The sequence below is a fragment of the Colias croceus genome, chromosome 15, assembly GCF_905220415.1.
Source record: "Colias croceus chromosome 15, ilColCroc2.1".
Lineage (NCBI taxonomy): Eukaryota > Metazoa > Arthropoda > Insecta > Lepidoptera > Pieridae > Colias > Colias croceus.
Genome location: NC_059551.1, coordinates 5103800 through 5118261, shown reverse-complemented (window position 1 = coordinate 5118261; position 14462 = coordinate 5103800). Strand labels below are relative to the sequence as shown.

The following is a 14462-nucleotide window of genomic DNA, read 5'->3' as shown; positions in this document are numbered from 1 at the left end:
ATGTCGTCATTTAATGAAGGCGCTAGTCATTCAACCAAATGGCAGATTCAACCAGATAACAGCGACATCCATAAGTTTTATTTCCTAGTATAAAATATCAAGCTAAATAACAGTATGGATAAATTATATTTTGCATGGACGTGTACAACCGTTATGTTCTGTAAGGAAACAAAATCCAATTGGACAATTTTCCAATTGTATCTCAGGTCTAATTTTGGTCCTGTGGTAATTTGTCGTTTATAAGCGACTATTACGTTGTGTAAATCTTGATTGCATCTTTTAGATACAAATTTTAATTCGTACTGTCAACAAATGATAAATAATTTAAATGAACCAAAAATATTAAACAATTGTCTTTTATGTACAAGTTGTTATTTTAATGGGCAAGAGAAGTTTAATTTGTCATTTGAAAATTAACCTTGAAATTAATTACCTATTATTTTAAATTCAATTCAATCTGTCATTGTAGCACATAAAATTCAATTTATTGGTACCAACAAGGCTTAGTTTATATGTATGTATATCGAAAATTAAAAAAGGGATCCATATTTTCAAAGGTAAATATTATCTGAATGTAAATCGAAGGTAACATAATATATCAAAATCAATCAGCGTTTAATTCAGTTGTTTTTAAACTTTCTTATTATCATGTTATTTAATGTTGATCGGGAAGCGTATTTTATTAATAATTCTAGTGTGAGCCGATTTTTCAATCCTTGGATAAAACTTACCCGTCCAATAAAGTATTACACGATAATATTAAAATAATGGCAATTAGAATACATTTTATAAATGGTAGTTTAATACGTTATTCTACGAATAAGTTTTAACCAAGGATTGAAAAATCAGCCCTGTGGAAAATAAACAATCATATTGTTTAAATATGTCGTTGTTTAAGTTGTTTCAATAGATTTATTTGTTTAGGGTACCTCTATCGGGTATAAAGTTTATAATTTTAATAGTTATTCATACTTTGAAAATAAAATATTGTTTATAATTTATCACTTATTGTAAATAGATGTTCTGTCTGGTATGTGAATTACTGAATTAAGAAAATGGTCAAGGCTTGAATGAAAAACGATATCAGTATAAATAATTTATTTCACCACGTATAAAACATTCTTAAAATGTAGCTTTGGTATTCCATAAATAAAATGAGTTTACGTACAGTTATATATATTTATATTGTCTTGACATACAATGCGTTATAAATATTAGCATATGATTTAAGTACGTTTGAACGAATTATTCCAAAATAATCCTAAAAACGAACACAACTAGCCTATCTATAAGATAGAAAAGAAAATGTGCAGGCATGCTAATACCGCATTGTTTATTTGTTTTGTACTAAGAAAGACTTAAAATCATAGTAAATATACAATAGATTCCTAATAAAATAATACTATATTATGTAAAATAATAATTTAATCGCCAGTCATCATCTCCATGAACTCTGTAAAGAAGAAAACATATTTATTAGAAAAAAATTAAAATCAGAGCTTTTAGTAATTTAAATCCAAAGATTACAGCTTTGTAAAGCTTCGCTATAAGAACTATAAAATCATCAATATCTTCAGAGAATCCTGATTTATTATTTATTTACTAAAGATAACTTTAAATGCCTTACCATCGAAGTCGACGGTTCCCGAACCATCAGTGTCAATTTCAGCAATGATGCCGTCTAAGTCAGAGCTGCTCAATTTGTCGTCCAGAGCAGCCAAAATTTCCTTCAGGGTTGAAGTGGTGATGTAACCGTTTCCTTCACGGTCGTATAACCTTTAATAGGGATGATTTATTTATTTGTTTTGCAATTTAGCCATGTAGCTATTGAAGAATGCTTTAATAAGGTTAAGGTATGTAAACATTTTTGCCTGTTTCTCGTGGTTATTATTAAATCAATATTACGGAAACATCTAATGGAAGGTAAATTCTGATGATTCTAATTCTATAACTAAGGTTCGATTTTAATAGTACTTTACATTGCAAACTCTATTTAGGTACTTATATGGATATAGTTTCTCACAATTACATCAAAATAGGATTGCCTAATGTATTATAAATTGATCTGAATTGGAACTTATGCCATATGCAATAGAGTTAGTTGCATTTAGTATCAATAATATCTGTTTATATTTACCTGAAAGCTTCTTTCAGTTCTTGTTGCATAGCTTCTGCGTCCTCTTCTTCAAGGAAGTGAGAGGCAATGTTACAGAATCCATCAAAATTGATTTTGCCGGTAGCTGTATAAAACAAATAATAAACATAAATATAAAGGAACAAACACGTGTCTGAATATGTTATAAAGATGCCGAAGGAATTGATATGAAAGAATTAACAATTTTTAAACAGCTTTTTGCGTCATTTGATAGGTATTTGTTTTATAGCATTCAAATGCTTTATAAATGAGAAATTTTTAAAGAATATAAATAATATCCCGCCTCGTGGTCTTTTTTATCATTAAAAAATCTCCTTTTTGCTGTTTAAATATTTATTAATTATTATTTTAATCATTTTGAACATCTAAAATAATTTAAGTGAGAACGGTACTTATTAAGTCTATTAAAATAAATGAAAATAACTGGAGCTGATTCAGAAAACTAAAAAAATAAAATGAACATATCGTTTAGCGAGTAGTGACATGTTCCACAGGAATCCTGAATAGACACGGTCCAGTTCTAAAATAGACTCATTAAAGCGTCGCTGAGTTAGATAAGTGAGATTTTAACGCGCAGTAAAAATTCATACGCAGGAAATATTTAACATGTCTATTTAATTTATTACTACCTAGTAAATAAATTGTGACTATAAATTGACAAAAGAAATCCCAAAAAATGTCTAAATAACTTATTTAATTACTTATAAGAAATACTCCTTTTTTTTCAAAGAGTTTATTTTATTTGAACCATGTGTTCGTTTTTATCATCAATGACATTATTTTCCATTTATTTTGTAGGTCATTCTTGACTCTTGCTTCATAAAGTTTTGCAGGAAGTCAGCTATATAAAAATGCAAGTCAGTTAATGTGGGTCAAGTGGCATTTCTAACGAGATCCTTCCGATCTACCATCCTTATAATTAGATATGAGAGATTGTTCTGGCTTAATAACTTACCATCTGGGTCATTCTCATCAATGAGTTCCTGCAGTTCAGCGTCATCAAAGAGCTGACCCATAGTGTTAAGAATTGTGGAGATTTTCAGGACTTCAATGTATCCTGTCTTGGCTGTGTCGAACATCTGGAAGGCTTTGCGCAGCATGGCCATTTTCTGGTCATCGTCTGTGTCCTAAGGATTAATAATATAACATTAAAGGCCTGCTCTTGTAAAGTAAAATAAGTTAAGAATATGATTATCTAGATAACGAAAGAGTTAGATAAACTAGATAACAGTTAACTGCTATCTTTTGATTATAATGTTAATTAATGTCAATAATTTCTTTCGATAATCTTTTTTGAATTCAATCACATCGATCGTAAGTCAATTCCAGTAAGGCACTGCTTCGAACACTTCAATCCACTGTCACTTATAACACCATCCTTAAATTAATGCTCACCATTTTGTTTTAAAGATTTAACTGTCGTAACAAGAACCGAATCTGAGTGCGAGTGTTGTTACACTGAATTTTACATTCATCTGCCACCCTTATTTATAGACGATCGCCGAACTACTCGGGAATACGAAAATAAGTAAAAAAAACTATCAGTGTCTTCATTCGCAGTCTCCTCGTGACGTTTAATTCGTCACCGGGAAACGTCACTCGATGAAAATAATGCAACCACAGGAAACGAGTTGTCATAATTTTTGTATAATTTATCGGCATTAGATTCTACTGGCGCCATGCCAGTGCACTAACCATTAACGGTGGAACCACATTGTAAAGGTTACTTATCTAATTATCGAATTCGTACAATTATATGAGATTTATTTGATCGATTACTTTATAGTTTATAGCTCCATGGTTATCAATTTTTTTTATGAATTTTTTTGTAAATTCTATTGCTGAGTTTAGCTACTCAACCTTTTATTTAGAAGTATATTTTACTGACTGTATTATGCAAATTTATGACCATTCATTTAGTTTTAACTTCAAAGATACTCTCCTAAGTGGATACTTCAATCCTTGAATGATCGATGATGTAAAGATATTTTGGTAATAAACAGTTTAACACATAGCTATAACCTTGCACGTGAAATATTATTGATGCCGATGTTCTTGACTTGAGATTAAACATTTCACAGACATCCGGACAAGCACTATTGTTATTTCCCAATTCATTGCAGGAAATGCCTTTAAATTTGAAGAATATCTGCTCCAATAAAAATATTTTCATTGTAACGTCACAACACAGACGTTAGGAAAAAGCGTGTGATTTCCAGAAATCGTTAACCTTTATTGCGTGTATTCAATTTATTTTTAATTCTCAACGTTGGATTGAATTTCTATCACAATTCAAATATATATTTTTGTTAACGTTTTTCCAGTGTCATACAAGGGATCTTCTATAACTTATAATTAGTTTTTGTTTATAGCTCGTTAAAACAGTGATAATATTATGACAACAAACAAGAATGTGGCCGCGTTACAGACGCTTGCAAGTGTGTTTTTAAAACATTGTAATTCATATCGGCATACCGCCGACATGCCATGAACATTAAAGACGACATAAAATCTCATAATAGAACATAAAAGAAACAAATGTACGAGTGCCTGTGCGGATTCACATTATATTACCTACGTAATTAATTAACCTGCGAATCCGCGACAATAGTGCACGATATAATTTTAATGATCTCGTTTACGGTTGCCAAAACGTCAAGAACATTGACACTAATGTGGAATCTGAAAATATATCAATTGTCGCTCTAGCAGATTAGGAAAACGAAGAAATGCGTCACGTTGTACGGTAGCTCTCTCACTGGCGCGTGCAACGGGTTATACGGCGCCGCGTCCGCGCACATATAGATCGTCATTCGTCGGTGATCGGCTATAATTTTTGTGTGCTTGCGAGTTGCGGCAGACAATATGCGAAGCCCTCGACTGCGCCCACGTGTTCGACGCGCGAAACCGTAGTGACCTACTTTTTTGGCACGGTTCATAGATTTTTCCGATTGTTCTCCGTTATATGTTATTCATCTCAAGTTTATTTGTGATTTTAGTGCTTAGAGTTATGCAAGACTCCTTGGTTATAATTGGGTTCGTGGATGGCATTTCGAGGATTTTACCTTCTATAAAACTGATTTATTAGGTGTTATAAGTTACGAATAGAACATTACCAACGGATATTTTTGTATTTATTGTTTAATTAATTGTATCGTGAAAATAATCTATAACTTTTATCGATATATAAGTAATTAAGTAATTTTTAGAAGAAACTTTGTCTTTTATTGTTAATTTTCCTTTTGCTTCATGATTATGTGCAGTGGTTGTGTTTTCTATATTATGTGTTCTTTAAATAATTGTTCTAGACATCATATTTAATAGCATCATCTTTTTCTATCAAAATACTTTTGTAATGTTGAATATACCAAGCGTTTTATTTTATCTCCCGTTCAAAGTGGTTCAAATCAACACATCGATGCGAATATAGTATAATCACTTCCTAACATTAACTAATACCAAAGATATGCGGAATACCTTGGCTCCTGAAACTATTTCTGATTTATACTCGCCACGGTTGTGAGTTATAAGTTATTTATATCGATTCATTCGTTCATGTAACTGCTTGTGGGAGGCTATTAATTTGAAGAAGTTTTCGATTTGATTGTCTTACAATATTTCCAATGATATATTCTTCCTGTCTGTGCATTCAATTTGTGAACTATTTCTCTAGTGTTTACGTATTTGCATTTTATTGTGTGTGAATAACAGCTATGCTATATTCTGATATAGCATAGCTAAAAACAAATGTTACATTTTTTAAGTAAGAAAAAGTAACATACGATTTAAAAATATAAGTCATGTTGTCTTCGTTGCATTAAACGCAAGTGATGCAGGTCTTCATGACTCACCATATATAAATGATTGCAATTAAAATATTATAATCAAGGTGCCAAAATTATATACACCAAGACAAACATTACAATGTTGTCTATTTTTAATTTATTAATTACAGCGTGTTGAAATGTTGAACACGACAGAAATTATAATAGACATTGATGTATAACATGTCGTGTTTATTGCAAGTGCAGTATGGAGTGGGATTTATGCAGTATTTGATCTGCTGCGATCTCCAACTAATTAAATTTATTAGCTGATGCGTAACAAACATATGAGTTTACCGGATATCTAAAGCATATTTGTGTGCATGTTAGATTCCTTTGAAAGCTGCATCTTTGCTATTTGATGCTATTTACGCGTATAATAATATGTAATGATAGAGATAGTTGACAAGTCCTTAATATGGAATAAAAGACTTGCACTAATGCTACTTAGACATATTTCTTCATTGGCTGCCTTGTTTTTTGAGGTTAACTATGACAATTGTATTTATATACTTGATGATATATGGGTTCATAAGAGTGTTTGTGTGGCTATTGAAAAACCATAAATCATTATGTCGATGAAGCGGAAAATATAACTTCATTTTGGCAAGTGTGTGCACGCTGAATGATGCGTAGGTGCCAAGACTCAATTATTTTATACTGTCTGTCCTTATAGCTATATTACTTCTTGACATTGAGTAGTGATTGTCATGCGCAATTTAGTTTTGATGAGAGATTAATTATAGACTAATAATTATGATATGACATTCCTTTAGAACGCGGGTATTTTTTAGCGATTCACTCTCGCTATCGAAATAATGAAGTTTATTTTAGTGCAGCAACGTGGTATATTTGCTTTATAATATTTTATTAAAATAGAAAATATTTTATCTTCTACAAATGAGTTCAAGTTTTTTGAATAAATAAGTCTAAACATTAATTCAGGCGAAGTCGCAATTAACAATCACTTTATTGCTTCTATTAAGTTCAAATTTACCTCAATGAATTACCATTAATGAAAAATAAGTTCATGAGTTTATACAGCAAATCTCTACATTATAAATTATGATTTAAATCGTTTGAAATTATTGAAGCATAAATCGACGTAAACTGGAGCAAAGTTTACCGTATAGCCGAAGGGATATCGCCATATAAGGTAAACGCAGCTATCAACGACCCATCGAAAATCTGAAGGTATTACCGACCTATAAAAGTAATTCGAAATTTAAACGTTTCCAGAACTATTCTAGCTATAGGTAGGCAAAGTTATACACGAATGTATTAATTGAGCATCGTATACTTTAACGTTAGAGTGAGTAACTGAGCAAAAAAGAGTTAAAATGCGTAAGTTGCTGCGGGGTAGCGTGGAAGCAGGACGTGTCGTACTGTTCCGTTGTTCCTTCGGGTAAGTACTGTGAGTATCTTTTTAAGACATTTACAAACAAATGACATCTATACTTTAATTTATATTACTAAATGTCAATGCATTTAAGTGTCAACTTTTCATTTCTTACAACATTTTATTAATAAAAAGTAATTTGAAACGATAAAACTTAAAATTAAAATGGGACGGTGTTAGCTTCACCAGTTTAAGTCGTGGCAGGTATCAACGACCCGTAAGTCGGCAATGGCAGCAACGTAACTTTTTGTTTTATTTTCTTTTATGTTATTATATCACACTAACACAAGTGGTCTTATGGACCAGTTTAAATCTAAGCTATGAGTCTTCATAAAAATCTATTAGCGACTAAACTTTTTTGTCTAGTGTTGTGTCTTTTAGCGTTGTCAATTTATACAAAGTTATGATATTTTCGAGGATCCCTATCGAATAGTTACAGTAGTAAATCATTGTTTTTTTTTGTTTAAACAATATGCATTTGTTCATATTTTGTATGACATTAATCAATTATAATCTATTTTATAGTCTGATGGTCAAATGAATTAAAATAACCATTTTTTTATGGGTCGGTAATACAATTTAGGTTTATACTTACATACTTTAATACCGACCCATGTGGGTCGGCAATAGCAACTATAGGAAGCTATTACCGATCGAATATAGATTGTTTAGTTTCTCATCTACAAATTCAAATTCAAATTGCTTTATTTGCAGAATGTAGAATAAAGATGTTTGTATATACAGATAATATTGATCCTTAAACATTCCGCTCGTAATTGAGCGTGCAAATATATTTTTATTACTTTTATGACATAATAGGTGCCTATTAAAAATTATATTTTTTTTAGGTTCAATTAACATAAAACATATAATTAGGTATATTTTTTCCAGAAATATGGAGCCACGAAAGCGGCGAAAAGTATTCAGTAAAACACAACTCGCCGAAGCAATCAATCAAATAGCATAACGAAATATCCTAGAGTTTGAAATCCTTAATTTAATATATGTACATATATTAATAGTATTATGTTGATTAATTTAAAAGTTTGTAATTATTTAGTTCATTACTAAAAAGTACTCATTTGTTTTATTAAAAATAACTACAATAAAAAAATACGAATATATTTGCATTTTTATTTCATTTTATTAAGATCGGTAATCATCATCATCACTAGCTTCTATACATTCCATTGCTGGAAAAAGGCTTCCTCTCACATACGATCGGGAATAGCTGCATAAAAATCGTTAATAGCTTCACAGCCGTTTTTATGGGTCGGTAATAGCAACAATCGACTAAGTCACATTGTAAATTATTTTTTACAAGATAATCCTTTATTAGAATGTATTTGCTTCAATAAATACATTTTTTATACATAACACTAGCATATAAAATGAAATTATAAATCTTTAGAAGAACCAGTATACTTAAAAAATATGGTTGATTTTGAAATTGCCTTAGAGGGGTCGTTAATACCTGCGTTTACCCTAAAATGATCTATAATAAGAGAGCCTTGTAAACGGCTGTAAAAATACTTCTGTTTCTGTTCTAGCCGTTGTCACAGTAGTGAACGATGGTTTTTAAATTTTCCGTGATGAAAATAGGGAAAGCGTAATATCTTTGTAAAATATTTGGCTCGGTTCCAGATATTCTGATAGAAAATCGTGTGAAATAGCAATAATGTGCATATGTTTGTCTGCATTTGTGTTAGTTTTAATGGGTTTTAAAAATCAATATATTTCCGAACGTTGCGTTGTTTTAGAATGTGAACTCGGATCGCTCTTCCGTCTAATTAGATTTCATTGATAATTGTTTCATTGAGAAGTGATTTGGCTGCAGTCGTGGTGCCAAGTTGATGGCAGAAGGTTCAAAGGAAATACTTTATTCGAAGGTCTAGCACCGATCATCGTGAATATGCAAATATGAATGTAAATAAATACTTAATATGCTTATATTATATCATATATATGTAACTAGCTATTAGTAAATTTTTGGGCTCTACAATTTAAGTACGCTAAAGAAGAGTCAAAGTATTTAGAGAATTTTTGATTCTATATCCATTTATGTTTCTAGATTGAAAGCTTTTTTGCGTATTGTTTTGGTTTATAATGTATTCAAATAAAAGGTGGTAATTATAAGTAAAAACACGATAAGGAATATGATTAAAAATTTATTGTCAAAAATTTTAACATTATATAATATTAACAACGACATAAATAATTAAACTTACACTTAATATTTTTAACTTTATTCGTATACCTTTTCAATGCTCGAATCATCGAATGTGAATTGTGGTGGTTTTAAAATGATATTAAAAATGGTTGGATAACGTTTCTTTGTTGATTGCAATAATCTTTTTGGTTCGACAGTAACATCGATATCTTTTTCAATAACTGTGTCCACTCCATCTTTTTCCTTAAATTCTTTCACTTGATCTTTAACAATTTTGTGAAATTTGTTTAGATTTTCGTAATCTTTTATTACATTATATTCAAAATCGTCGCCTTTATCGTCTTTGAAAGTAACTACTTTATTTATTTCAACATCTTTTCGCATATCAGTTCCGTCATCCTTTTTAGTAACTATTGTATCGCGACCATCAGCTTCAAAATCATATTTTTTACTGAACAAACCTTTGCTTGATTTATAATCACTCTGGTCTTTCTTTATAGTAAATTCCGATTTCGACGCTAATGCCAAACGATTGGTTTTTATCACATCAGTTTTATCTGCTTCGTCAAACTTCATTTGATCGTTTGCTACAACAGATTCTTCTTTTTTTCCATACTGTCCCTTGCGAGATTTATAATCGGTTTGATCTTTCTTCATAGTGAACTCGGGTCGTGCTACTAAAGCTAATGGATCAGTTACAATTTCTTTTTCTTGGTAATTGACATTTTGCCAGTTTTGTTCACCACCATAATTACTACCATCACGTCCATATATTGAAGGCTTGCTATCAATCTTATTTGTTATAATGATATCTTTCACCAACGCATTGGGAAGATTAAATATTTCTTGGATTTCGATATCTAGGTCTAACGGATAGCCTGGAGATAAAATTGCGTCATAGTTTAATTCAATGTTTGTTTTAGAACCTCCTTGAACTGCCTTAACGTAAGGAGCGACGATAACAAATATTTGGAACGGTAAACCATCTGTACTACCTTTCGGCAGTATTAGTCGCGTCGGGAATCCAATTTGGGATTTTACTGATTTCAGTGATAAGGCATCTACTCCAAATTCAGAATCCACAACTCCCTTGCGAACTGTATCTAATGGAGTAAAATCTTCAGATATGTTATTGATTTCGTCTGATGTCCTTGTTATAATATTACTTCCCTTCTTTAAGTTAACTTCAAAGCTATCAATTAACATAAATAATTTTCTCTTTTCAGCGATATCTCCGGGCATAACTTTCGGGCCCAAATAAACTTTTACTAGTCCTTTTTGAACTACTAATGACGAAACATTAACTTTGATAGCGAATGGTTTATGATTTAGCCTTGTTTGGCTAAATTTAATCTGGAAATTAGGGTCTTTGTCACCGTATTTCAATGCATCAGTTACATCGAATTCATAACTGTCGAATGAAGTAATCATTTTTTTCACATCAATATTAGTTACTTGTACACCTGGGAAGTAGAGCTGATTCTTACTATAACATGGCAATACTTTCAGAGCGTTGTTAACAAGATCAACCATTTTCTTATTAATCTTCCAGAAAATTGGATCTCTTATTATAGTCATGTAATGACTTATAGCTGAAGGAGAGCTGAAATATTTAAAAGTATGGTGTTAAATTTAAATACTAATTAAACACAGATAATGGACACACAGTATAATTGAAAAGGAGTATCATTTTAGTTACCTGTTTACTGCGGCATCATTGCTAACGGCTTGAATGGCTAAATTGAGGTAGCTGTTGTTATTTGTTACTAAGATTTGCATTAAATTATTAAGAATTGCTGGTTTACTGTATCCGCCGTCTCTCTGCAAGTATTTAAGCTTAATTATATAAAAATAATTAAGAAACAATTAAAGCACTAGATTAAAGGCATTGTATAAAATAAAAATATAATAAACAATGACATACCATATGTGTTACTGTTGTAGCTATATTGTGCTCAATATTTTTCAATGAGGATATCAAGTCGATGTTTTTGACACCAGTTGAGGTTCTTGTACAGAACTCTTTTCCATTTGAATAAATAAGCATGGGATCGTAAGGAGTGACATCCATATCATCCCAGTCAATTCCTTCCAATTCGTATAATCCATTGGAATATCTTTCTAAATGATATCTAGTCATAAGCTGTTTCATAAAATGGTACACGTGCTCACCGTATCTTGTACTACGTTGGAACTCAGTATCTACCCATGGTAAATATTTCAAATTCGTTAAGAAAAAGTATGAATTTAAACCAACGTCTTCGTGGAAATAGGCTAACTTTGATTCTTCGGTTTCTTCATAATCAGTGCAGGTGTAATTGGCGTCTATGATATAAGCGTTACCTTCTTCCCGAATACCATCTATTGAAGAAACGTCTGCACCGCTCATAATTGATGATGCTTTTATGATAAAGTCCTTCCTTACGAAGTAATTAGGTAATAATACATATGGTGCGGGGACTGATACTCGTTCTATATCTTTTCGAGTAACAAGAGCCATATAGATGGCATCAACGAACACTCCACAGTTAACGTTTTGCCGAGCCCAACATGCCGCTTTGTAAAATGTATCAAAGTCTTTTGCGTAATATAGTACTTCGTAAATAGCACGCAACTCGTTAAAGTGATCTATGTTTGTTTCAGTAAATATTTCCCCTTTGGCAAGTAGACCTTTGCCTGATTTTATACTTTGTAAATTTTCCACAACATTCGTTTTCTGAAAAAGAAGTTAGTACTTATGTAATATGGGTTAAATCTATTATTAACAGTGCTTTAAAGGACACATTTTTTATTAAAGTATTTATTAAGACGATTCAGGAACTCCTAGATTATAATATTATTACAATTTGCAATTATTACTATATATAAACTGTAAATGAGATATATGCTAACAGTTTATGCTTTATTCGTAGTATAAAATATATAATTAAAGTATAGTTATGAGACTATAAATTGAATCTGACTGCAAGGATTCCGTTCTTAATGGACAAAATTTATGGCCTGAAAGCTTTTGAAAATTTAAAATTTAAAAAGTTAATGTTTAAAATATTAATAATAATTACCAAATAGTCTGTAGCATCAAGATTAAACTCTTCACTTAATCTTTTAATTAAAGGATTAGAACTTTCTTCGCAGACATTCTCAAATAATGGAAGCATTATCTTTTGTATATGAACCCATCCGAATGAAGCTGAAATAAAACAATTAATAAGTAAGATAGTGTTACGAAATTATGGTCTTTCTAATTGAATTTGTTAAATTTATTTGTTTGTATTGTACAAATGCCTTAAAATGTTCTGTATACAAACGTTTAAAATCCGGTCTATTCTAAATTTTTATGCATAATTCTAATCATTAATAAGTAATTAATACTACAAAATATTATGCAAACGCAACCAGCCTTTGCTTAGACTAATAAAATATACTGAGTTTATATAAAAAAATATGTAGCATACTACCTATTATAGAACTTTATAATATAACATTCTATACCTATGCATTTAAAAACCAAAGCTAGTACTTTGAGTTTGTATTATATTGAAATAAGGTTTGGAAAAACAAAGTTTTGATGATATCATAATATTAAAAAATTCTATCAATTACAAAAGTAAATAATTCAATGAGAAATTTAAAATAAAGATATAAATATATACAAAATTCAACTTTAAATAAAACAATAAATAATACGAATATTTAGAATTTCTTACCAATTTTAGGTCTTGAGGGTGTGACAGGGACTTTGATTAGGAATCCCACGGCACTAGCACAAATACCTGCTAATAGTAATACAGTTAGCGACTTCATTTTCAATCGAATACTGAATTCACTAACTTTCGATATCCCTTAAATACTTTCATAACTAAGCATAATATTCAATTAATTATTGATAAATAGTTGAATGTACTAATTACTGTATTACGACACAATGTTATATTGGAGACGAAAGTTTATTCGGTCAATAATCCTGAAGAAAACAAAGGGTTCTGGATAATACTGCGGTATTTTGTATTTATTATATTAGGTATAAAATGATGCACTAATACTAAATTTTTAGATTTTGATAAACATTATTATACGATTTGTTTCGGAGGTTCTCGGTTTGATGCCTGTTTCTTAGAAGATAATAATACGTATATTGGCTCTATGTAGATACGAATAGGGAGGCCGGGGTTCAAAGTGCCGGGGGTAGGTTGTTCCGATTGAAATAGCTCCGCGAAGAAAAGAGGTAGCAATAAGTGTGAAGTGCATCGCGAAACGTCATATCATCGCGCCATTGCGTCAGTCATTTTAGTGACGGTCTGCCCGCATTTTAGGGTGGTAGTCGATTGGTGACACTCAAACATCACGTAAGTAAATTTTTTCGTCATCATACTTTTTGGTCTATTTCAATCAATTTTCTAGCTATTTGTGTGTTATTTGCTATTATCTGTCGAGCAAATTATAGTGATTGACTTTTTAATATCGTTTTTGGCTTTTTCAAACGTGTTCTATCATAATTGGATGTTACTTTAGAAAATGGAATTTGGGGTTCCAAGTTCCTCTGGTGGGGGGCTAGTTGTTCCGCGGAACAACCTGCCCCGTAACGAACACGAAAATAATAAAATTAAAACTTTGTTAAAGGATGAGAAACTATAAACGAAAAACCGAGCGGGGCAAGGTTTCAATTGAGCTTTTGCAGAGGGCTGCTGGTGCCGTTATTAAAGACGATCGTAAACTTAAGACGTAGTAGCTCGTTATACTGACAGATACGCCTGAAAATAATGCTTTGGCTGAAGAAAAAGCAAGAAAAGTAAAGAGCGATAGTAAAATAAAGACGAATGAAGTTGAAAAAAGTGTCAGAAAGAATAAAGTTACTGGAAAAACAAACGAAACTATAAAGTGGCAAGCAAATCCGCAAATGGTAAAGAAAATGTG

General features: G+C 31.1%; 2 protein-coding genes across 2 annotated transcripts; both read right to left on the bottom strand.

Annotated features, from left to right (window-relative positions):
* Positions 1-1083: 1083 nt before the first annotated feature.
* LOC123697702 (troponin C) lies at positions 1084-3690 on the bottom strand. Its single transcript, XM_045644233.1, has 5 exons — positions 3551-3690; positions 3111-3282; positions 2138-2240; positions 1628-1776; positions 1084-1453 (listed from the first exon to the last, which is right to left on the bottom strand). The coding sequence occupies exons 1-5, from the start codon at positions 3551-3553 to the stop codon at positions 1425-1427; spliced, it is 456 nt and encodes a 151-aa protein (XP_045500189.1). The 5' UTR covers positions 3554-3690; the 3' UTR covers positions 1084-1424.
* A 5844-nt stretch (positions 3691-9534) lies between these two features.
* Positions 9535-13358, bottom strand: LOC123697701 (hexamerin-like). The gene is made up of 5 exons (XM_045644232.1): positions 13256-13358; positions 12611-12738; positions 11473-12264; positions 11248-11384; positions 9535-11151 (listed from the first exon to the last, which is right to left on the bottom strand). The coding sequence occupies exons 1-5, from the start codon at positions 13350-13352 to the stop codon at positions 9624-9626; spliced, it is 2682 nt and encodes an 893-aa protein (XP_045500188.1). The 5' UTR covers positions 13353-13358; the 3' UTR covers positions 9535-9623.
* Positions 13359-14462: the final 1104 nt, after the last annotated feature.

Bases quoted from the DNA above. Each gene is read 5' to 3' on its own strand.
- LOC123697701 (XM_045644232.1), bottom strand. From the start codon at position 13,352: ATGAAGTCGCTAACTGTATTACTATTAGCAGGTATTTGTGCTAGTGCC. The intron at 12,739-13,255 runs GTAAGAAATTCT...GTTTTATTTCAG, and splicing joins ACCCTCAAGACCTAAAATTG to CTTCATTCGGATGGGTTCAT. The intron at 12,265-12,610 runs GTAATTATTATT...CTTCTTTTTCAG, and splicing joins TTGATGCTACAGACTATTTG to AAAACGAATGTTGTGGAAAA.
- LOC123697702 (XM_045644233.1), bottom strand. The intron at 1,777-2,137 runs GTAAATATAAAC...TCCCTATTAAAG, and splicing joins GAACTGAAAGAAGCTTTCAG to GTTATACGACCGTGAAGGAA. The intron at 1,454-1,627 runs GTAAGGCATTTA...TCTTCTTTACAG, and splicing joins GGGAACCGTCGACTTCGATG to AGTTCATGGAGATGATGACT.